Source organism: Schistocerca serialis, chromosome 4 (assembly GCF_023864345.2).
Source record: "Schistocerca serialis cubense isolate TAMUIC-IGC-003099 chromosome 4, iqSchSeri2.2, whole genome shotgun sequence".
NCBI classification, from domain to species: domain Eukaryota; kingdom Metazoa; phylum Arthropoda; class Insecta; order Orthoptera; family Acrididae; genus Schistocerca; species Schistocerca serialis.
In genome coordinates this window covers 881818667-881844028 of record NC_064641.1, presented here as the reverse complement: position 1 = coordinate 881844028, position 25362 = coordinate 881818667, and the positions used below count along the sequence as shown (strand labels likewise).

At 42.8% G+C, this 25362-nt stretch overlaps 1 protein-coding gene across 1 annotated transcript in view; it reads right to left on the bottom strand.

Annotated features, from left to right (window-relative positions):
- The window catches only part of LOC126474827 (UDP-glycosyltransferase UGT5-like), a 35114-nt gene extending 10824 nt beyond the window's left edge, over window positions 1–24290 (bottom strand). The window contains exons 1-3 of the mRNA XM_050102302.1: window positions 24223–24290; window positions 19322–19626; window positions 6502–6721 (exon numbers count right to left, since the gene is read on the bottom strand). Coding sequence (XP_049958259.1) covers window positions 6502–6721; window positions 19322–19626; window positions 24223–24290 — 593 coding nt within the window. The remainder of the gene's footprint in view (window positions 1–6501; window positions 6722–19321; window positions 19627–24222) is intronic.
- Window positions 24291–25362: the final 1072 nt, after the last annotated feature.

The window sequence follows — 25362 nt, the reverse complement described above, 5'->3', positions numbered from 1 at the left end:
TTCTGAGTAATGCTGATTAGCTCTGAATAGTATGTCACTTGAGTAATGACCTCTTAATGAGACAAAAGAAAAAAAGTATATATTTAAAATAATGCTTTGTCACTAGCTAATAACTGCCACTGTTTATTGTAATGAGACTACTTATAATGCCCATGATTATTAATGCTATGACTGTAATTTACTGATTTTAATAATGACTTTGTAATGATCTGAATACTACTGAATGAGAAACACTGTTTATTGTAATGAGACTACTTATAATGCCCACAATTTTTAATGCTATGACTGATTAACTGATTTTTAATAATGACTTCGTAATGATCTGAATAATATTGAATGATGAACTATGTTTTATTATATTCAATACTCGCTGGCCACTGAGTGCCAATAATTAATGTCACTCCACGAATTGTTATTAATTATGCCATTGATTAGCTCTTGTTTCCAATGTTGATACTTTGTAACCAGAAAGGAATGTGACTGTTTAATAATGCTTTGTAATTAGGAGAAGACTAATGATTCTTACTTTTGGAATGACAAATGATTAATTAACGACAAATGATTAATTAACGACAAATGATTAATTAATTGTAATTAGGAAACGGCTAATGATTATTATTGGAATGACAAATGATTAATTAACTGACAAATGATTAATTAACCATGCTATACTTTGTAAATAGGAAAAGAAGGCTACTGATTCCATGTAAAACAATTAATGAACATTTTTCTGTAATACTACATACTTGGTACAGAAATGTTCAATAACTGGGCTATGAGTGCCACAAATTGCTAATTAAGTCTGTAATTGTCAATATTATGTGACTTGATGTCCTTCACCTCATGAGCTAACTACCCTGAATTACTGCAATGTCCATTTGTCCTGTCTATCCCAGTGATCATGGAGCACTATCTTTGGTTTTGCACTAATTCTACGTTGGTGTGCCTTGTAAGAGCGTGGTGTTGACACGACATGCTGTCCACCACCGTGAGCGATGAAGACATTATTATGGTCCCACTGTTTGGTGTACCTAATGTACTGCCAAAATGAAAACATGGAACATTACTACGACAGTTCAGTGTCTTGGCTACGCTGATAAATTCTGATGGGAAAAGAACTTCAAGTTGTGTCACTTGGTGTTGTACTACTGTGGAAAGATATGGACTTTCAGAACAGCTATGTGCAATCTAAAGTGCTACAACCATGATGCAATCCTTCCCTTTCCTATCCTAATTCTTGTCACATAGTGAAAATCATTATTTTTGTAACATCATTTATGTTCATGGCTATACAATTTTTTTTTTTCGATTCGCTGAACTCCAGTGCGAGTACACTTATGTCACTGGTCGACATGATGTTTTGCCATTATGTTTATTTGTTGTGAAAATGCTAAAGACATTTTTTCAGTGCGTGTGCACTTTGGACATGATTTTTTGCTATTATGTTTATTTATTGCCAAAATGCTAAAGACATTTTTTCGAATTGTTCTCAAGTACAGTATGTGCACTCTTGTCTTTTATATTGTGTATACATTTTTTATTTTAAGGATATGTTCTGAACTACAGTGCATGTGCACTTATGTTAGGTGTTAATATGTTTTCCACTGAACTTCAGTGCCTGTGCACTTTTCTCATTTTTCAATATGATTTGTACTATTCTGTATATTCAATACTTCAATGCGTATGCACTTATGTCATTTGTTACTAATTGTATATACATTTCATCATTTACTGATATGTTCTCAACTCCAGTGCGAGTACACTCATGTCACTTATCAACACGATTTTTTGCCAGTCTGTTTATTTGTTCTGAATATGCTAAAGAATTTTTTCAGTGCGTGTGCACTTTGTTATCTGTCAAATAATTTGTATATACTTTTCTGATTTGCTACTATGTTTTGTACTCACATTTTGTCTTTGTCTGATATATTTTGTACTTAGTGCGTGTGCACAACATTTACTTTATGTACTACATCTAAATATTCTGTAAATTGTAGAAGTTTATTAATTAATTAAAAATTTTGCCGCGATTGGCAAGTCCAAATGACTCACCATCGCTGCCAAATTTTTGCCCCCCCCCCCCAGTGGAGGGTTATGAAACACGTATGTAACGCAGCAGCGATGGCGAGGCATTGTAGCATCTGTGACCAGAGAGTATGCGCTTGACCGCGCGAGTGTTGCGAGCGGTTCTCAGTCAGTCAGTCAGTCGTTGCGAGTCTGTAGCTGTGTCTAGTGGAGAGCAGTACTCTGTCAGTAGTCGTCGCGTGCAGTACGCTAGTAGTCGTCATGCAGAGCGGTCGGTCAGTAGTAGCAGCCCAGTGCGGTTGTGTGATGTAGGCGGTCGGCAACACTGGTCAAGATGCTGAATGAGGTATACTGTTAATTAATATAATCATTAGATAATGTAAAAAATTTATTTATTGTAATTAATTTCCAACAAACGCCCCAATAATAATTTTTATTTCAAAAGCATTTTTTTCAAAAAATTTTATTTTTTATTGAACTAAAGATTTCGTTGCACTTCCCATTTCACTCCACTTTTTTTAAAGAAAAATTTCAGTAAAATCACCAAAAAAAGAAATATTATTATTTGCAATGCAGTTCCTCCAAGCAGTGCGCAACAAAAAAGAGCAGAAATTTGACATCCAGTTATTCTGAGGTAAGACTCTAATTCTGATTGTTTTACACAGGGCCAAAGACCGATATTTCGGTTTAATTGAATTTTCTTATCACTGAATGGACTTTAATTTTTTGTGAAGAATTTATATTTGAGTCAGATTGCGAATTTCACATTTTTGTTGCCATTGTCAGTACATTTCATTGTGGGCAGGTTACGCTTAGCGCAATGTCCATTAGCATTTTTAAATAATTTTGTTTCTTTCTTTCAAATTTTTGTGGGGAGGTTACACTCGGCTCCCATTTGTATTAAGTATTGTCTTTTTTCTTTTAAAAATCATTGTGGGGAGGTTACACTGTACTTGCTTTGAAGTTCCTAACGCCGACTAGGGTTAAGAAATAGCCCCTGAACTAAAGATGAAGAACAGAATTAAGTCACTCGAAGTGAGACTAAACTTAATTATAGAGGTATGGTCTCTACAGACTCTACCACCAGATTCCCCTTTTCCTAGACTTCCGGCAAGCTTCCAATTTACTGCACAATGCTGCAGAATTAAAGCTACCAAAAGTCACATAGGGCATAATCCGTTAGGTAGCGGCTGAAAATGATGATTTGAAATGTGGAATTTCTGAGAAGAGTTTATAGCTGTGGGTTATGTTCTTAGAACTGTATGCAATGGCACCTCGAATAACAATTGAAGAATCAGTTTTCAGGAGACCTTAATATATTCTACATCTACAGACATGTTCCGCTAGCAGCAGTACAGTGTGCGGCGGGGGACCATTGTACCAATATTAGCTATCTTCGATGCTGTTGTATTCACATACTGAACTAAAGAAAAGCGACTATCTATGTATCTCTGAATCTGCTCTAATCTCTCTTATTTTGCCGACCGACGTGGCCGAGCGGTTCTAGGCGCTTCAGTCCGGAACCGCGCGACCGCTACGGTTGCAGGTTCGAATCCTGCCTCGGGTATGGATGTGTGTGATGTCCTTAGGTTAGTTAGGTTTAAGTAGTTCTGTGTTCTAGGGGACTGATGACCTCAGATGTTAAGTCCCATAGTGCGCAGAGCCATTTGAACCTCTCTTATTTTATTCTGCTTATCAGTACGCCAGACATAACACAGTGACACAGAATGCCCGTAAAGCCTTCCTCAAAAGGCACTCTAAATTCACCCAACACGGTTACGCAGGAATCGAGCTGTCATTCTTTCAAAGATTCCGATTTAGTTCTCTGAGCGTCTGTGTTAACACTTGCATACCGGCTATACCGACCTGTTACGGCCGAAGCAACGCCTCTCTGACTTCATACGATAGCTATTTGACTCCGAACGCTGTAACAGTACATTAGAAGTGGTCCCTCTAGCTTTGCCTAACTTCGAATAATGGTACAGCCACGTAACCAGTGAACGAGCGAAGTATATTGCAAGAGGTGAAACTGATGCTATGGTAAAATGACTACAGAAAAAGTAAATAAATGACGTCCAGAAGGAGTATCTTGTTTGAAATAAATGTAGAATCCGGAAACAACCGTTTAGTAAGCTCTAAATAAATTAGAAAAACAAATAAAAGGAAACTGTTTATATATAGTTACACAGAATATAGGATGAATGCATGAGAGCAGAAACAATGTGTGTAGTTCTGTTCTGTGATAAACAGCGGAGCAAAAACAAGAGCGCGAACCTTAAAATTTGGGGAAAACCCGAACACAGAGCAAGGATGGTAAATCGGAGTTGTTGATGCTGCAATTAGTCAAACTTACCGAAAACTGTGTTATATATGATGCAACATAAAAAACATAAAAACACAGTACATAGGGACAACAAACTAGTTGTAATATTGGAGTTCAGTATTTACGTAGCTCATACGTCCGAAAGCATATCACGGAAGTTTGGATATGCTGACGATTCGGACATGGGAATACCTTATGAAGATACAGGGGTCACTGAGGTCATCTTGACGAGAGACCTAAAAGTTATTGGGAAATACTTCCTAGTAGTACAGCCATCGCAACTTCACTACACCTTGACTGACCTTGACGCTAAACGTAAATGGGCAGGTGGGTAGCATTTACTGATCCAGTTACTTTGTCCTCATTAGAGACTCATGTGGGGTAAGAGGAGAAAATCACATAATTTTGGGGATGCAGTTCGTGAAGCTTATTCTGTGCATCGTTATATCAGTGCTATGTGTCTTAACATTAGTTTATTAGTATTATTATTATTATTATTAGAAATTGAGAAATTAACTTTACCTGCGACTATGATTAAAGTAATAAACTGTGATTTCTATTATTTGTATTATTAGTACAAGATGTTTCTAATACTTTACAGCTTACAAAATTTGTACAAATTTGTTCGTGTGACTTACATATCAAGTCTTAGAGTCCTTTTGTGGGACACTAGCTCGCCGGCCGGAGTGGTCGAGCGGTTCTAGGCGCTTCAGTCTGGAACCGCGCGACCGCTACGCTCGCAGGTCAGAATACTGCCTTGGGCATGGGTGTGTGTGATGTCCTTAGGTTAGTTAGGTCTAAGTAGTTCTAAGTTCTAGGGGACTGATGACCTGGGAAGTTAAGTCCCATAGTGCTCAGAGCCATTTGAACCATTTTTTTGACACTGGCTCGAGTTCAGACTCACGTAGTACACTAGGACGAATCATGCCACTGCAAGCGCTAGACACAGTTGTAACAAAGATGGCTGCCTTCGCTGGTCTTTAGGCATTCTTGCTGCGTATTTAGGTTCGAAGAGTCGAAGTCTACGTCTATTGTACAACGTATTTTTGTACCAAGTACGGTAAAGATTCTCTCAGTAGGTCTACCGTTTATAAGTAGCATAAAGTTTTTGCTGATATTGGGAGCTTGGTAAGCCATATAAAATGCTAATGTAGACCACGTGTATCTCTCGTCGTCATAGAGTGAGGCAAAGCTTTGATAACAGTCTTACTAAATGGACCTGCCGTGTTTCTCACGAGCTGAGCATCCCACATACGACAGTTTGGCATTTTGTAAGAAGGTATTTGCATCTCACACCGTGCTAATTAACAATGATACAAGAACTGAACCACACAGGCAGGACAACTCGCAAGGACTGTTGTGGGACAATATCACATCGGTTGGAAAGACCAAGATTCCAGTGTAAACGTTATATTTAGTGATGAGTCGACTTTTACTTTGAGTGGTTGAGCTAATAAGCACAACTGTCCGATTTGGGGCAGTGGAAATCCTCGAAAACCCTCGTGATAGCGTAAACGTTAAAGTCTTTTGTGCACTAAGGAAGAGCAAAGTTTACAACCCTTCCTTTTCCCAAGAGGAAACATTCAACGGAATAAAGTACTTAGATATGTTGCAAAACTATCCAACCGTTGGTTGACAAGGTTGTCTAAGAACGCAATGTGCACTTTATGATAGATGGTGCACCATCGCACTACATCACTTATGGCCGGTGTTTCCTCAATACTCGCTTTCCAGGTAAATGGAATACTGAAGATTTACCCGATGGCATGATCCCCACCATCACAGGACTTGACACATATTGACTTTCTCTTGTTGGGATTTATCAAAGGATTTGTACCATCCTTACCGGCTAACCTAACAGGGACTAGAGCAAGAATCTACGCTACAGTTAGACAGATTAAGTCTGACATCTTGCAGCGAGTTTGACAAGAAATTGACTTCCGATGCAAAATAACCAATGGAAGTCACATTCAACTTGCTCAGCTATAAGGTAAAAAAATTTGAAATATTTTGCAAGATCTGTAAGTAATGTGAATAACTCTATACAAATCTTCACAGTTGTTAAGTCCTTTCAGAAACATATTTTCCGTAATGAGATCCGTTATGTTTCAGTACCTGAAATACGGAAAATTTCTAATAGCAAAATTGCTTACCTGGGATCCTCAAGAACCGTTCGTATAGCCTTTAAAACAGTATCCTTCGTGACGTGCCGGAACTGCAACCTGTAGCCAGTCTCAGCAGCTACGAATTTTTCGCCATTGTAGTGCTGGTCTCCCATGAATGGAATTCCAATTAAAGGAACACCATAGTAAGTGGCTTCATTGAAACTCTGGAGGCCTCCTTGCGTGATGAAGACTTTCACGTTCGGATGAGCTGTAGATTTCATAAAAATGTCACTAATCGCTTATAAAAGCAATAATATTTGTTTTATTTGTGAAAATGTTCCAGGAGGTACTATATTTAAAGACGATACTCTTGGAATCAAACTTTAAATATTTTCAATTTTTCATCGTCGAAATCTGCTAGGGATTGATCACTCAAGACATATGATAACCATTACATGAGATGAAAGATTTTATAATAAATCTCCACATAAGCACATGTTGCAAGCCTAATTTCAGGTGACGCCACATTGGGCGATTTATGGGTGATGAGGACAACACAACACCCAGTCCATTGGCGGAGAAAATCTGCAAAGCCGGCCGGGAATCGAAACCAGACCACTGCACAGTACGCAAGCACGTAAGCACTCAGTTAGCCAGGCGGACATATAAGCACACAGTACCTGGGGATAGAGAAGGAAGTTCAGGGACCATGTTTACTGTAGAACTAATAGATGTAGAAGATGTTTTCACGATGATGGATCAAGTATTGATTGATGGTACAGAAGCGAGAAAGCTAAGAAAAAGATAAGGTAAGGACTCTCAGCATCGTTGCCGTTGTTTGGGTTTGGGACACTAAATGGCAAGGTATTTGCGCACATAAAAATTCTTGTATAGAGGAAATAGTTTTGAGGTTGGTGAAACCTTTCATCCGAATTTGTGTAAAAGCAGTTATAGCCATTATACAAAACAAATTTCTATGTAAAAACATAATAATAAAATAAAACAAATTGAAGTTCTAGCTGGGAGCTACCTGATGTAAAAAAAAAAGTAAGAGCTGGTGCCTTTGATACTACTTACAATCCAAGTTCTGAAACAGCACATAATGTAGAAATCTTCGCCACTCTCGTCCAACAGTCACCTAAAATACAGGGAAAGTCCGTAGATGACTCCAGGACTGCCCTCCAGTGAGAAAAAAAAGTGGCAATGAGCAATTACTGGCGAACTGTCAGCGTTACGTCACCAACACCACACTGCGATGGAGGAGGAACACGTGCGTCAGGGGAGTATGTCCAATACGGAGAGCTTTTAATAGGCCTTCATTCCACCTCAGTGGATGGAGAAAGTTGCGCCAAGGATGGGTCGTTTGCTTCAACACTTGCAACGTGTTTTACGTTGCTTTCAACCAATCTTCTCAACAACACTAAACGCTCCTGTGTCTAGAATGTGGGGTCAGGGATTTTCTCTGCCTCGTGAAGGCTGGGTGTTGTGTGATGTCCTTAGGTTAGTTAGGTTTAAGTAGTTCTAAGTTCTAGGGGACTGATGACCATAGATGTTAAGTCCCATAGTGTTCAGAGCCATTTGAACCATTTTGAATCTCGAATGTGAGGTCAGCGTTTGAGGGCCACAGCAGAACTCTGTGCTGGTCTAGTTGGAAACTTCATCTAGCAATTCAGTATCTTGAAATCTTAAAATATTGCAAAAGCTTTAGCAAATAAGGAGCAATGGACTGACATTCTCAGCGTTGCGTTCTGCTGTTATCAGTGTCGGAAAACAGGACGACTTTACACTCCCGTGTGAGACGCTATTCTCTTGTAAAACTGATCTTGAGGGATTACCGCAATGCTGCATCTGAAATAGAGCCATGGCAGTTAGGACGTTTAAAGTAGGGAAGTCGCCCTCGTAAGCCTTATTACAGGAGTTTTCTGTAGATTTAACGCCTTCAAGAGCTATCGTAAGACTTTTCAAGCATTAAAACGCCTAGTATGACGTGTTAACTGCGTAGGAATGCGTGCTTACAGCATTCTCCGATGAAGTGGGATTTTCAGTAGTGGAATGATATATAGTGTACTAACTATGGAAAAAATTTAGATGGTGTCGAGATTCGAGAATGCCGATTTTGTCAATGATGGAGCGTTAAACGATAATCTTTCTTTCTTCTTCTTACTCGTATGTTCGGAGTCACAACATTCAAAAAGTTTTGTGTTCCCCAGTGGAGCTGTGCAGAATCTTCATCCAACGTCCTACAAGCCGTTCTTGCTTGGAAAAGAAAGAAAGAAAAAAAATACTGCCACTGAAGTATAAGGGTTTGAATGGAAACTGATAAACGCTAAGGAGCGAGTACTGGATTCTAGGAAAGAGGAAAAGACATCAAAACACCATTGAGTCAGTACTTATCAAATATATGGTACAGACGTTAGGAGTACTTGTGGATAGCTTTAGTGGCGAAGAAATGAGTTAGCTACGTCTAAGCGTATATGGATGTTTTCAAAACTAGAGAAAATACGAGAAGGTGATGTAAATCTCTGCCTTGAGTGGCTCCACATAACATTGCTCCGTGATATTAGTGACACAGTTAGAGGGGTGGGTTGTTTGGAGAAGGAGACGAGACAGCGAGGTCATCGGTCTCTTCGGATTAGGGAAGAATGTCGGCCGTGCCCTTTCAAAGGAACCATCCCGGCATTTGCCTGGAGTGATTTAGGGAAATCACGGAAAACCTAAATCAGGATGGCCGGACGTGGGGTTGAACCGTCGTCCTCCCGAATGCGAGTACAGTGTCTAACCACTGCGCCACCTCACTCGGTGGCACAGTTAGAGATCCCAGATCCCAGCTCATTTACCAGGTAGTCCTAAATCCGCATGCAACCCTCTGATCATGTTAGTCACTAAAAGAATTAAAAAAATACAGACGTAAGAAACCTCTCTCTCTCTCTCTCTCCCTCCATCATTCACCTACACATCCACACTCAGACACGCAAACACCCATCCACCTACCCACCCACCCACACGCGCGCACACACACACACACACACACACACACACACACACACACAGAGAGAGAGAGAGAGAGAGAGAGAGAGAGAGACAGAGACAGAGACAGAGACAGAGAAGTCTTTGATACAAACGTAAGACATACCTGGTACTGAGGGAGAGATACAAACAGACAGAGAGAGAGAGAGAGAGAGAGAGAGAGAAAATAATACTCTCATACACATACATACACAAATACACTCCTGGAAATGGAAAAAAGAACACATTGACACCGGTGTGTCAGACCCACCATACTTGCTCCGGACACTGCGAGAGGGCTGTACAAACAATGATCACACGCACGGCACAGCGGACACACCAGGAACCGCCGTGTTGGCCGTCGAATGGCGCTAGCTGCGCAGCATTTGCGCACCGCCGCCGTCAGTGTCAGCCAGTTTGCCGTGGCATACGGAGCTCCATCGCAGTCTTTAACACTGGTAGCATGCCGCGACAGCGTGGACGTGAACCGTATGTGCAGTTGACGGACTTTGAGCGAGGGCGTATAGTGGGCATGCGGGAGGCCGGGTGGACAAACCGCCGAATTGCTCAACACGTGGGGCGTGAGGTCTCCACAGTACATCGATGTTGTCGCCAGTGGTCGGCGGAAGGTGCACGTGCCCGTCGACCTGGGACCGGACCGCAGCGACGCACGGATGCACGCCAAGACCGTAGGATCCTACGCAGTGCCGTAGGGGACCGCACCGCCACTTCCCAGCTAATTAGGGACACTGTTGCTCCTGGGGTATCGGCGAGGACCATTCGCAACCGTCTCCATGAAGCTGGGCTACGGTCCCGCACACCGTTAGGCCGTCTTCCGCTCACGCCCCAACATCGTGCAGCCCGCCTCCAGTGGTGTCGCGACAGGCGTGAATGGAGGGACGAATGGAGACGTGTCGTCTTCAGCGATGAGAGTCGCTTCTGCCTTGGTGCCAATGATGGTCGTATGCGTGTTTGGCGCCGTGCAGGTGAGCGCCACAATCAGGACTGCATACGACCGAGGCACACAGGGCCAACACCCGGCATCATGGTGTGGGGAGCGATCTCCTACACTGGCCGTACACCACTGGTGATCGTCGAGGGGACGCTGAATAGTGCACGGTACATCCAAACCGTCATCGAACCCATCGTTCTACCATTCCTAGACCGGCAAGGGAACTTGCTGTTCCAACAGGACAATGCACGTCCGCATGTATCCCGTGCCACCCAACGTGCTCTAGAAGGTGTAAGTCAACTACCCTGGCCAGCAAGATCTCCGGATCTGTCCCCCATTGAGCATGTTTGGGACTGGATGAAGCGTCTTCTCACGCGGTCTGCACGTCCAGCACGAACGCTGGTCCAACTGAGGCGCCAGGTGGAAATGGCATGGCAAGCCGTTCCACAGGACTACATCCAGCATCTCTACGATCGTCTCCATGGGAGAATAGCAGCCTGCATTGCTGCGAAAGGTGGATATACACTGTACTAGTGCCGACATTGTGCATGCTCTGTTGCCTGTGTCTATGTGCCTGTGGTTCTGTCAGTGTGATCATGTGATGTATCTGACCCCAGGAATGTGTCAATAAAGTTTCCCCTTCCTGGGACAATGAATTCACGGTGTTCTTATTTCAATTTCCAGGAGTGTATAAATTACATACAGACATAGACACATCAACGCAAAAGACGAATGAGAAACACAAAGCTACAGTTGGCTGTACTACCCACTCTAAATACACGCAATAAACACACAGTGAAAAGTGGAAATGCAATTTTCAAATAAATGTGTTCGAAAAAACACCGAAAATCAGTCATCTGAATAGATCAATTAAATACAATTCCAGGAGGACACACATGGGTTAATAACATCAGAAATCGTAACAAACACCAAGTGGTAGTTTTATATCACGAAATTTGTTTCTTTCCTAAAAAAACAAGAAAAAATGTAGTGAAATGTGATGTAGTAACACATGTTATATATCACACTTATTATATACATACAACAAACGTATTACAGACCACTCAAGATGCTTCACAATTAGAAGAAGTGAAACTCGTATAGCAGAAAAAAAAAACAATCTCCCATTTAGTTGCAAAGACGGAATACATCTCTATGCGTATAGAAGCAACTAATGAATGATGGAAAACATATAAAATGACAGTCATAACAGTAATGCAAGTAGTACTCTTTTGATACAAATGTAAGACATACCTAGTACTGACTGTTGTGGAAATCACTTGGACAATAGGACGTTATGTGGCAGGTCTGACGAATCTTCCTCTTCCCACTTCCAGAGCACCCTCTGCGGGAGCTGCGAGAAGGCGCCGAGAAAAGCCCGTCGCTTTTCTGGTGGCATTTTGCTACTCAGTACGTTGGTGCCCAAGCTGAAGTAGATAGCACCCTCAGTCGCTCCGTCTATCGAGTTCTGTATATCCTGTTGGTGAAACACGAAAAATATTCGCATTGCATCCTCTGAGACGAAGCAAAAGGTATTCATCAAACAAGTAGATTAATTACTCCTTTCGTAATTGTAAACAGAGTATGGCGGTATGCCGATCAACAAAGGAATCAGAGTTAGTTCTTCTGTTGAAGGTAACCCTCCTGCCACAATGGACAGCGCAATATCGAATCATGCCATGGGATCACTATGTGTTCAGACCGTGTACGGGGCACATGATGTTAGCTGTGCACCATTTAGTCAATATGCCGGACCTCAGCGTGTTAAACGGTCAAAATACGAAGGCAAAGTACTTGAGAGTCTTAGACGTACTTGCTTCTGTATCTTGCCTGTGTTGGTCAACAAGAATACTGTTGTGGTCACCAACATGACAGCAATCACAAACGGTTAGGTCAATGAACTGAAAGATTACAGCGCATCAGAAGAAGGCCTAAGGGATGTCTTCCAGCCAGACCGCTGCGTCATCCTCTGGCGTGCGACATCTTGTACTTGGGGAATACTCTGTAAATATAACCCTCCTGAATTTGTACTAGAACTGCAGCTATCCCACAACTTCTTGCATCAGCGTAAAGTTACGTCTTTGCATTCACTTTGCACCTAGTTCAGTGTTAGGACTGAAGAAGATGTTAGCGTCTCTTTGAGAAAGTGGAAAGATCTTTCTTGAATTCGTTCCAGGAACATTTAGCGTCTCCATGCAGAAAAGTTGTTGCATATGGATGTGCCTTTGTACAGAATTCCTTTTCGAATTATTCGTAGCATAAGTAGATATCGAGAAAACATTTCGCATCACGAATGTGCTGAGGAATCGGAAAATCTGTGGCTGCTTTAATTTTCTCTGGATCGGGACGCACTCCATCCCCGTTAACTAGGTGACTCAGAATTTTGTTTTTGGGTGCCCAAGAAGCACTTTTTGGGATTCAGTCTGAAAATACTTCAAAACGGTTGTCGGGTGCCTTAGATGTTTTTCAAACGTCTGCAAAAAGTGGTAACGTCATCCAACAGAAAAGACGTGTCGTCCACGTAAGATGTCGAAGCGGATTCTCTATCATCTGTTCGAAGGTGACTGGAGTATTAGACCAAATGGCATCACTTTGAACTCATAGACGCCATAATCAGTGACGAGGGCAAAGGATACACCTCTTACTACATGATTTTGGTGCAGTCATCGTCAGTCGATAAGGAAATGCCATGATGTGCCTTCCTTCTTACACACAAGGATCACAAAAGAACTCTCTGAAGGTTCAACGATGTGTTGTTGCAGCGTCTTCTCCATTTCCTCTCTGATTGTCTGTCGTTCGGCAGGCGACATCCTGCACGAGCTGGGCTTGTTGGTGGATAAACCCCAGCTCCGATATAGTGTCTAATCACGGACCGTACGATCTGTCTTTTCTCCACTCCGCATTTAATGGCGTGTGAAAATTGGCAAAGTACGGCTGGCAGTCCCTTACGTTGTTCTGCATTGAAACCAGATCTTATTGGCTCTTCTATAGCAACTTCCTCCAATACGTTGTCTGTAGCGGTAGCCGAGCACGGTTGTTCTTTCATGGCACTAAGGTGCCCTTCATGGACTCATTAGGCTTCTTCTACTCTCATACCTCTTAGATGAGTTGTGGCTGCCCGTGACAATTAGTGATATATATAGTTCTTCATGACCAACTGCAAGCTCTACTGTGAGGTTATTGCACTGTTCCAAATTCACCACATCGCCTAATTCATTTTATTATCCAACACGAAACTTGTCGTCTAAGTTTGTTTGACAATGAAAGCATTGAAAGTGCGGCTGCAGCCCGACGCTCTTCCATCGCAACCTCTTCATTCACGCACGGAACTGCGACTGAAAAACCTCGCGCAGAGTGACTTCTCAGTTCTAACCGGCTCTCTCACCCTGCTGTGTGTAAACGCTTCCGGCATACGGCTTCGCAACAGCCTCAGACACTTAGAGAAAGTACTCACTCGGAACTATCACGCAGTAGCTATTACTGAAAATTCTTCCCGTTATAAACAATTCTAGGAGTGCTGTCTGAGAGCACCGAGCAAGCTGAAGAAACTGCTTCAGACTATTTCGAGAGCTGTGCTCGGAAGCCGGCTGCTCAGTAATTTTTTTCAAACCATTTCAAAGAAACTATTCAGTAATAAAAATAGAAACGAGATATTCGTAAATGATAGCACGAAATGAGGCTAGTATTTTGGGATATGGTTAATGCACGAAACATCTTTATCTACTGCAACATACTCGTACAAGTAACTACAGACTTTAAGTCTAATAGTACAATTTTTAAGGGTCATCAACAGCTGGTGAAATGAGAATTGCTGTGGGTTCTGCAACCATAATAGTAACGAAGCTCCAATCTGTCAGAATTTCAACTACATTACTATGTTGGTGGGATGAGACTCTGCTGACTTTTGGCAAAATGAGTAAATTTTAACATAGCAACAAGACAAGTGTAGGTGTTACTCAAAACTCACCACCGATGACACCTCTAAGGAAAGTAAAGAATAAGTAGTCTGGAGAAAATATATTATGTTCCAATTTCGGTTGAATCATATATCGCCGGCCGAAGTGGCCGTGCGGTTAAAGGCGCTGCAGTCTGGAACCGCAGGACCGCTACGGTCGCAGGTTCGAATCCTGCCTCGGGCATGGATGTTTGTGATGTCCTTAGGTTAGTTAGGTTTAACTAGTTCTAAGTTCTAGGGGACTAATGACCTCAGCAGTTGAGTCCCATAGTGCTCAGAGCCATTTTTTTTTAATCATATATCTCTTTTTATTTTTAATAATAAATGACTAGGACTGAAAGTTGCCAACGGATTTTTTCCCTACACATCAATGTTCTCAGAAACAGAGAAGCAATTCACAGGTACAATATAATGTCCTTTACTTCTTACCCCAATACAGGAGGGAGGACTGTACTTTTTCACTTCAAATGTCTTCTAACATTTCGTCAAGTATATTGATAACCTGTTCTCACCTTGACAGGTAGTTGACAGGAGTCAGAGTGATCACGCCCTCAGAGCTACGAAATAATTTTATTGAGTCAACGAGAACTACTATTGTGCTATCAAGAAAGAGCGTAGCTCTATCCGAAAAAATACGGTTGCTTTTTTTTATGGCCGTCTCTTATCGCTAGTCAAGATGAAAATGTACTAAATATTTAGGATGTGGAAATATATTTGCCATGAGAAAGTTCACGAAATTAGTCTGCATTTGGATAGAAACTAAAATATGGTGCGCTATGTGCTGTCATTTGTTTTAAAATTTCTCTGAACCTTGAGACGTCGAAGTAAAGTCATTTTGGCAGCTTTCAGTACCAGTCACTCCTTATGAAATGTACCCTGGGGTATAGGATTCCGCCAAAACTGCAGCAGAAGTGACGATTTATTTTCCACATACTTCTTACTTCTTTCATTTTCTTCGGAGGAGCGTCACTCAGGGACGAATTTTGAGCAACACGTTCACTTTTCTTGTTTCCATACTAGAGTTTACAAAGGTTAATGTCACTAACATTATAATTAGCTGAAATTGCGATGGATTCCAAAACAGTGTATTAATGAACTAGTGAGAATAAGATATGTCAATATTTTATGTAAAAGCCCATTCATGATACGAAAAGAAACGTGTAATTTCAGTTTTGTTGTTGCAAAAGCCGCAGCAATTCTTTTGTCATTAGGGCGATGATACGTAAAACAGACACATTCCCTCGAAGAAGTCTGCAGTTACTTATATTTTGTAATAGATAAGGAAATTTTGCACTTAACCTCATGTCAAAATTCGTTCCTCGAGGTATGTTGTGAATATTTCATTCTAGCTATATCGTTTGAACGCGTCAGTGGAACGGAGTGCACAATATACAATCCATTTTTTGGAGTATGGAGAAATGGATCTCCTCTCGAGTTTCAAGAAGAATTCAGTACGATAGTGACTTTTCATATGCAGTAACGTATGACCTAACATGTACCAAATGCGAACTCATGGTGACCCCATTTTTCATTGCAAGCTATTAGAAATCGTTTCAGTAACTTACTTAATTTTGAAGTATGATCGTAAGGAGAACTATATGAAATAAAACCGTCATAACTTCTGAACGGTTTGCGTTAGGACGTTCAAACTGCAAACTGGCCGCAGGGCATGATGGGAATTAGTACGCGCTTGCGCACGCACCTTTTTGCTGTCGGCCACTCCCATTTGGATGGCTTCGTCAATGAGCAAAACTGGCGCATTTGGGAGACTGAGAATCCGCATTTCGCAATCGATAAGTCTCTTCAATTCAACGGGTGACTGCGTGATGTTCAATGTCCAGTCACGTAATAATCGGTGAGATATTCCTTGATGGCACGGTGACTACCGAGCGGTACGTGAAGCTTTTGGAAGATGATTTCATCTCCATTATCCAAAGTACCCTGATTTTGACAAGATGTGGCCCATGGTAGACTGAGATCGACCCAATCGATGCAGGAGGGTGTTTGATGTCCTGGAGGAGCATTTTGGGGACCGTACTACGGCTTTGGGGTAGCCAGAGGCCACTAGCATGGATCTCGATTGGCCTCCATATTCTCCGGATCTGAACACATGCCACAACTTTTTGTACAGCAGTAACGCCAAAATCTTTGCAGAGCTGAAAACTGCCATGCAGGAGGTCATCGACAGCATCTATATCCCGACACTTCAGGGGTTAAGCAGAATTTCGCTATTCGTCTGCTGCACATCACCGCCAATGACGGCAGGCATATCGAACATTTCATAACCTGAATCCGAATATCTGTAGTGACGTTTACATGTCGAATAAAGTGTGTACGTGGCGTAGTTTGTAACTAATTTACGTTTTTTTCGTGTAGTTCAGTAGTTGTCACCCTCTAAGTACGACCATTAACGGAATGATAGGCAGTTAATAGCGACTTTGAGGAACCAAGCTATGAGATGCAAGAGAATCATTTTTGTTTTGCTAGACACTGTCTTCAAAATCGTTTGAGAAACACTGCAGAGCAGTTGGTTTGCGCATGACATTTAGCTTTCGTGTCCCAGGTTAACCAGCGTTCCCTGCCTTACAGGGTGTGACGTCAGACGCCAAACAGGATTTGTGATTGGCCAGTGAACGTAGCGTTCTGAGGAACTTTAAAGGAAAACAGCACAGCGGCTGTGATGGAAAACAAGCAACACTCCGTGCTGGGATGGCAGCCATCACCCGACGGAGCCTTCCAGGGAGCCGTAGTGCGAGCTGGAAAGTAAACTACGGACCATCCTACAACGTGTGAGACAGGCTTAAGATGGGTCGAAGCGGAGAAGTGACAGAATGGTGGAAAGAAGCCATCGTATTTGGATGTGTTCTTGACCATACCGTCAATGAAGTTGCCCGATTTTTTGTTGAATCAACACAATATGCGTAACGCATCTACAACAAATGCTGTACCTCTCGCAGCCCTGTAATACAACTTTTGAATAGTGGTTATCAAAGACTTGGGCACCATGTCGCACTTCGACTGGCCAGCTGAATCACGTAACTGAAATGTAGGCATCAAAATCCCTGCCATTTGCTAGCTCTAAACGATTTAATCGCCACTGAGTGGCTCAGGTGCGTAACAATATACCTGATGAAACTTATGGAGTCTATTCCTGAATTGAGGCCAACGAAGTCCAGTGTTACATAATGTAATAGCCACGACCAGTTACAACTCTCTTTCAAGAACAGTAGGGGAACTCGGGGCAGAACGGGATAGCGGGCCACAATGGGAAATTGCTCTTTTCTAGACTGGACAGTGTTCCAACCTGCTGTATGGGCATGTAACTATTTCTCCGATTGGAAGGGAAGTGAGGGCAGCCATTCTGATTTAGTTCGAAGTGCGAGACCTAAGTGAATTGTTGTCCGTCACGTTACCGCTTGCGTTGTTCTAACGTTTGGTGAATTTCAACGCCAGGTAAGCTGTTAATTGTTAATTGTATACCCTAAAATGACACATTCCCTTAAAGTGCATGGCATTTTTTATACTTAAGTTATTTAATGCATTTAAATACGTCAGTTATTACACTCCATGAAAGTTGTTAACCTCAAAAGCACTCTTGGGGCGGAACGGGACGGGGCAGAATGGGATAGTGTCCCGTTCTGCCCCGTCATATTTTGATGCAAGTAGAAAGCAAATCCAGCATGGATGTTCATGGATGCCAGACTCTCCCAACCAGCTATGTTCGCCGAACAACTCAGCTTTCCAGATATCGCCCGGGGCTGTCATTCCAATCCCACAAATATGTCAAATTACACGGCGGACTACAAGACGAAAAGGAAAAACCGCCGTATTAACGGATTCTCCTTATAAGAAGCAACTGCAGAATGCTGTCGCACGTAAAGTAGGCCTACAGAGAGGAGGAGCGTGCACGAATATAAACAATGTCAGGACAGAGACGTCAGGTGCAATGCAACTTAAGGCAAAAATATCAAACTGTAAACCCAAAAAAACCAAAACAGAGCACATCAAAGACCTTAAGAAAAATAAGAGGAAGAAGACGATAGAGAAGAGAGAGTCAGAGAGAGAGAGAGAGGATGCTGAGTGTCTCTACTGTGGGGACTTTTACTCCGTTTCTAATGAGGGCTGGGCCACATGCCAGAGGTGTTTCATGTGGGCACACAGTTCATGTGCTGGCAGACAGTGAAGATGAAGAGGATCTACTGATTTGTGACTGTTGTCGAAAGGGCTACTAGTTAATGGTTTGGTGGTTATTAAGCATTTTACATTTTTCAGAATGACATTAAAATATTTTCTTATTTTGAAGAATGACTTTTTAATTGTTTACATTACACATTCCTTAGTCTGAATTGCCTGTTATATAACATTTTGCGATAGTTTAATACGATATTCGTAATTAAAATTCAACGTTTGTGCAACAATTTAACGAAAAATAGCCTTATCCCATTCTGCCCCGTGGGTGGGGCGGAACGGGAAATATGCAAGACTTTCTTTGAAAAATTGTAAAAAATGCAAAATGTATTGTTTCAAGTGATTTAAAAAAAAGGTACATTAGGTTACACTACAAGGTGTTTTTTTATCACTTGAAGAAGCGTTTCCTTGTGTTCCCTTATTTTATAGAAATTGTTAAACAGTAAGTATCCCGTTCCGCCCCGAGTTCCCCTATACCTCGACTTGTTCTGAAGCCTGGATAGTTATCACGCTGTACGATATAGAATCGACTCTGTGAATAAAATCTGTAGCTAGGTTACATACTACAACAGGACGTAAATACAGAATATAAATATTACATATGTACTATACCCTAGGAAGTGGCTTAATATCTGGCTGGATGTGTAGCCCAGTGACTTCCACAAAACTGGGAAGGTTGGATCTGGGATAGCTTTGCGTGAAATGGTTACTGAGAATCATCAGACTGAAATTTCTCTCAAGTTCGTGTATCGACGGGACTCGAGGACCGAAGTAGTTCTTCTGTATAGTCTCGTGCTTGGGCAGCACTACATTCGACAACACTAAATTAGAGTAGAGCCACACGTAAGAGCTGTAGTGTCTCTGCCAGAACGATAGGTGGTCCGAGTAAGGGTGGATCCACCACGGCGTGTAGGCTGGGTTGTCCGGGTTGCCATCGTTCCAGTGGATGTAATGGTAGGCTCCGAGGGTCACGAGGCCCACCACGGGTGGGGAGCCGACTGCGTGAGCCACGCCGTAGAAGCACGGTACCAGACCCCTCTCCATGATGTACAGGTCGAACTTCAGCGGCGACCTGTAACAACATCGCGCGAATAGAAATTTACCTATCCTCTGCGTTGAACACAGAACAGGGATATCTATGGAATGAGCCTTCAGGCGCCTGGCGTAGAATTTTTTGTCACCAACATGCACTGACTCCGAAAGTCACCTGACTGTAGTGTGGCGTAACGATCGCTAATAAGTGCCCTGCAGATTTTGAATGTCATTACATATTACATCCCTAGTACCAGCAGATTCCTTTCAAAATTATTTCTGAATTTGTGCAGGCATTACATGGGTATTGTAATAATTTGCATCCTGAGAGAATCTGGTTCAAAGCCATAGACATACAGGATGTATAAAAACATGTGTCCTAATCTTTATGGATCTATCCTTGACATCATATCATTGCTAAATGTTAATATGAAGATGTGTGCGAAGGGAATTCCTCGTAGTGAGTACTGGTTGTGTAGCGTACCTCCAATGTACATTGTTACTCGCGTTTTTGTTGACAGTTGGTCATGGCGTTCGCTTTGTTTCGTCACGTTGTCATTTGTTCTGTTTTAGAGCAACTCCAATCACATCACATCGAAACGAAGTATTCAGTGTCTGAAATGATAGGGTATGCACTGCGTGTACAGCCTAGTAGACGGGAAGGCAAACCCATCACATCAACATTATCTCGAACGTTACTATCGAAGGCATTTTATTTGTGCAACAACGTTTGTGCAGTTCCACCAATGTCTGCAAAAGATAGGCTCAGCTGAGAAGAGAGTTATAGATGGCGGGAGACAACGTTATCTGCTGTAGCGCGAATCTGAATGACCGTTCTTCGTGCTCCATCAGTTACTACAAGGAGAATTGTGAGAAGGGCGGGTATCCATGCCATGACGATTTGTACCTTCTGTACCCATATCACCTACAACGGATGCAGGAATTACATGAGGCAGACTTTCAAGGTAAGAATAACTTTCTGTCAATGCATGTCAGGGCGGTATATTGTGTTTATACAGCTCTTAGCATATACCTTATTAACTGATGACTATTCATGACTATTCATGTGACGACATGTTCAATTGTCATAACAGTTACGTCCGAGATGATGGAAACACTCATAAAGGGACTGATGACCTCAGAAGTTAAGTACCATAGTGCTCAGAGCCATTTGAACCATTTTTTTATTCCGCAACGTATTACTGGACAAACGTATCTACAGTTTCAAAGACATGGCTTGGTTCATTTACTTGATGATGTAGCTGAAGGTGTCATCCAAGCAGTTTACGCACGATGGTGTTCCACCTCACTTTATACGGATATTTCGCGAGTATCTTGATAACCACTTTTCGAACAGTTGAATATTATTCGATGGGAATCCATTGTGTGGCTTGCCCGAACGTCTGATTTGAACCCAATGATTTTTTTCCGCTGGGGAGTTTTAAAATTCTTGATTTACTGTACTCCCTCGCTCAATGTTGATATTCTGAGCAAGCGTATCCAAAATGGATGTGATCAAATACGGAACACACCAGGAGTTTTCCACAATGTTCGGTGCAATATGGAATGCAAGGTCAGGGGATGAATGGAACAAGAGGTGGTCACTTAGAGAAATTTATGTAAATGTACACTCCTGGAAATTGAAATAAGAACACCGTGAATTCATTGTCCCAGGAAGGGGAAACTTTATTGACACATTCCTGGGGTCAGATACATCACATGATCACACTGACAGAACCACAGGCACATAGACACAGGCAACAGAGCATGCACAATGTCGGCACTAGTACAGTGTATATCCACCTTTCGCAGCAATGCAGGCTGCTATTCTCCCATGGAGACGATCGTAGAGATGCTGGATGTAGTCCTGTGGAACGGCTTGCCATGCCATTTCCACCTGGCGCTTCCTCCAGTCCCAAACATGCTCAATGGGGGACAGATCCGGAGACCTTGCTGGCCAGGGTAGTTGACTTACACCTTCTAGAGCACGTTGGGTGGCACGGTATACATGCGGACGTGCATTGTCCTGTTGGAACAGCAAGTTCCCTTGCCGGTCTAGGAATGGTAGAACGATGGGTTCGATGACGGTTTGGATGTACCGTGCACTATTCAGTGTCCCCTCGACGATCACCAGTGGTGTACGGCCAGTGTAGGAGATCGCTCCCCACACCATGATGCCGGGTGTTGGCCCTGTGTGCCTCGGTCGTATGCAGTCCTGATTGTGGCGCTCACCTGCACGGCGCCAAACACGCATACGACCATCATTGGCACCAAGGCCGAAGCGACTCTCATCGCTGAAGACGACACGTCTCCATTCGTCCCTCCATTCACGCCTGTCGCGACACCACTGGAGGCGGGCTGCACGATGTTGGGGCGTGAGCGGAAGACGGCCTAACGGTGTGCGGGACCGTAGCCCAGCTTCATGGTCCTCGCCGATACCCCAGGAGCAACAGTGTCCCTAATTTGCTGGGAAGTGGCGGTGCGGTCCCCTACGGCACTGCGTAGGATCCTACGGTCTTGGCGTGCATCCGTGCGTCGCTACGGTCCGGTCCCAGGTCGACGGACACGTGCACCTTCCGCCGACCACTGGCGACAACATCGATGTTCTGTGGAGACCTCACGCCCCACGTGTTGAGCAATTCGGCGGTACGTCCACCCGGCCTCCCGCATGCCCACTATACGCCCTCGCTCAAAGTCCGTCAACTGCACATACGGTTCACGTCCACGCTGTCGCGGCATGCTACCAGTGTTAAAGACTGCGATGGAGCTCCGTATGCACGCCAAACTGGCTGACACTGACGGCGGCGGTGCACAAATGCTGCGCAGCTAGCGCCATTCGACGGCCAACACCGCGGTTCCTGGTGTGTCCGCTGTGCCGTGCGTGTGATCATTGCTTGTACAGCCCTCTCGCAGTGTCCGGAGCAAGTATGGTGGGTCTGACACACCGGTGTCAATGTGTTCTTTTTTCCATTTCCAGGAGCGTATTTCGTAAATGCAAATTTTTTGTCATGAATAACAAAACCTTTCATACATGCATATGTGTGTGGAACAGTATCATTTGCCGGCTGTGATTAATAAAACCTTCAAGTACCTGTCTACCGAAGTATTTTCTGGCTCATGTTCATGTGAACTTCTTTAATATTTTAATGCTAAGAGCAGATCCCTAAAGTTTCTGGCACACGTGTTTGTGCAATCTGTATAAATACAACAGCTCTCCCTTCTTTGAGACAAGTGCACCAGTTCAGATGTAGCTTTTTTGTTTTTATAGGCATATTAAAAGAACGGATATCCACCACTAATTTTTGTTTTTTTTACTGCATTTAAACCCATTGGCAAATCTCTTTCTTAATACATTGTGCTGCAGTGGCATTGTAAAATTCCTACCTAGAACGCCAAAGTGAAAGTGTCCCGAAAAACATCGAATTTACAATTTTTCAGTTGGCTCTGAGCGCTATGGAACCTTAACATCTGAGATCATCAGTCCCCTAGAACTTAGAACTATTTATACCTAACTAACCTATGGACTGCCCGAGGCAGGATTCTAACCTGCGACCGTAGCGGCCACGCGGTTCCAGACTGAAACGCCTAGAACCGCTTGGCCACATCGGACACCTGGAATATACAGCTGCGACGTATAGGCCTATCAAATTAGCACTTTATCATACTCCGGATTCCTTTAGGGACGAAAATCTTCCGCTTTTACTCTCCGGTTGCATATATTTAAGCTCGCTTCATCCTTATGGAATCTAAAATACCCATTTTTTCGCGACAAAAGGTTCGTATTATGAATACTTTGAAAAGAGCACAATAGTTTTACTATGACTTAAATTGTTACATATATATATATATATATATATATATATATATATATATATATATATATATATATATAAAACTTCAGGTGTAAACGGCTCCGTATGTGTATACATTAAACGGATTGACCGACAGTACAATCCTACACTAAAAATTTTACCTAGCACTATAGCCACACACATAAAAAAGTCTTGCTATTTTATGACTTCTTTACACTGTGTCGTGATATTTTCACAGTAATCAACGCATAAAGCAGCTCTTGCTAATATGGAAACTATAATTACATCATTTTGGTATTTTCCTATTTAAAGATTTTTTTCCTCCTTTAACGAATTTAGATTTGCCTCCGTAGTAGCATCAATTCAGCACCGTTAGTGTCAGTAATAAAGAGAAGGAAACAAAAACATGAAACAGCTGAAATACGTGTAGTATGTAAGTTTCAATCTTAGCCCAAAATGTATCGCATTCGGGAGAACGACGGTTCAAACCGGCGTCTGGCCATCCTGATTTACGTTTTTCGTGATTACTCTAAGTAGCTTCAGGCAAATTCTGGGATGGTTCCTCTGAAAGGGCACGACCGATTTCCTTCCCCATCCTTCCCTAATCCAATGGGACTGTTGATCTCGCTGTTTGGTCCCCTCTTCCAAACCAACCAACCAACCCAAATTGCAAATAAAGAGCATCATGTTAAGGTCATGTGACAATTCCCACGTGATGTTGTTTATAAGTGCAGAACGATCTGCTTACTCCATAGATTTTTCCTACTCTGTCGCGCTGAAGCGGTGAAGTGTTAGAAGCAAGTGATTCGCAGTGGTGCACGTACTTCATGAAGTCGACCATCTCTGGACTGTTGAGGCCGTCTTCGCAGATGGGAGCCGTCATGTCCATCATGGTTCACAGCATCTCCACGGGGTCCCACTCGTGCGACGCCATCGCCATCCAGTCGACAGACCTCCTGACGTATCTGTACGCCGGAAATACGTCCACCTCTGTCAAATTTTTTGTAGGCTTCTGTAAAGGAGAAAGATAAGACAAAATAGAATTTAACTTTCGTTCAGTCCTTAAGAATAAAATTATTCAAAGCTGGTTCAGCCTTGTGGAAAATGTAGTTGAGTCATACTGAACAGTTAGCAGTTTTGAATTGAAAATAATAGCACTATTTAGTGCCCATGATCGTGCGGCATACTAACGCAGGAAACTTTATGTCACATTACTCACGTGCAGCGTATCTTCGACAACACAACGGTTAGCAGTTGGACAATACGGGCTGACGTGTGGCAGCGTACGTACTTTATTAAAACAGAACACTGTCGTGAAACGTGGTTAATGTTAGGTTGGTACATAAATTCGCAGTGATTTTGTTTTGCGTGTTGGTACTCCGGTTGCTATGGGTTTATTTACCGATTGCTATTTTTTGTTTGTAGTTCACTGTTGCTGTTTGACTTTCCATATTGTCATTTTGTCAATTGCAGATAGTGAGTGGAACTGTGGTCGTTGGAAAATGAAGTGCCAAGTGGGAAAATCGGAACGTTTGTAACATAAAACTTCCTGGCAGATTAAAACTGTGTGCCCGACCGAGACTCGACCTCGGGACCTTTGCCTTTCGCGGGCAAGTGCTCTACCATCTGAGCTACCGAAGCACGACTCACGCCCGGTCCTCACAGGTTTAGTTCTGCCAGTATCTCGTCTCCCACCTTCCAAACTTTACAGAAGCTCTCCTGCGAACCTTGCAGAACTAGCACTCCTGAAATAAAGGATATAGCGGAGACATGGCTTAGCCACAGCCTGGGGGATGTTTCCAGAATGAGATTTTCGCTCTGCAGCGGAGTGTGGGCTGATATGAAACTTCCTGGCAGATTAAAACTGTGTGCCCGACCGAGACTCGAACTCGGGACCTTTGCCTTTCGCGGGCAAGTGCTCTCCCATCTGAGCTACCAAAGCACGACTTCTGTTTGAGTTCAGT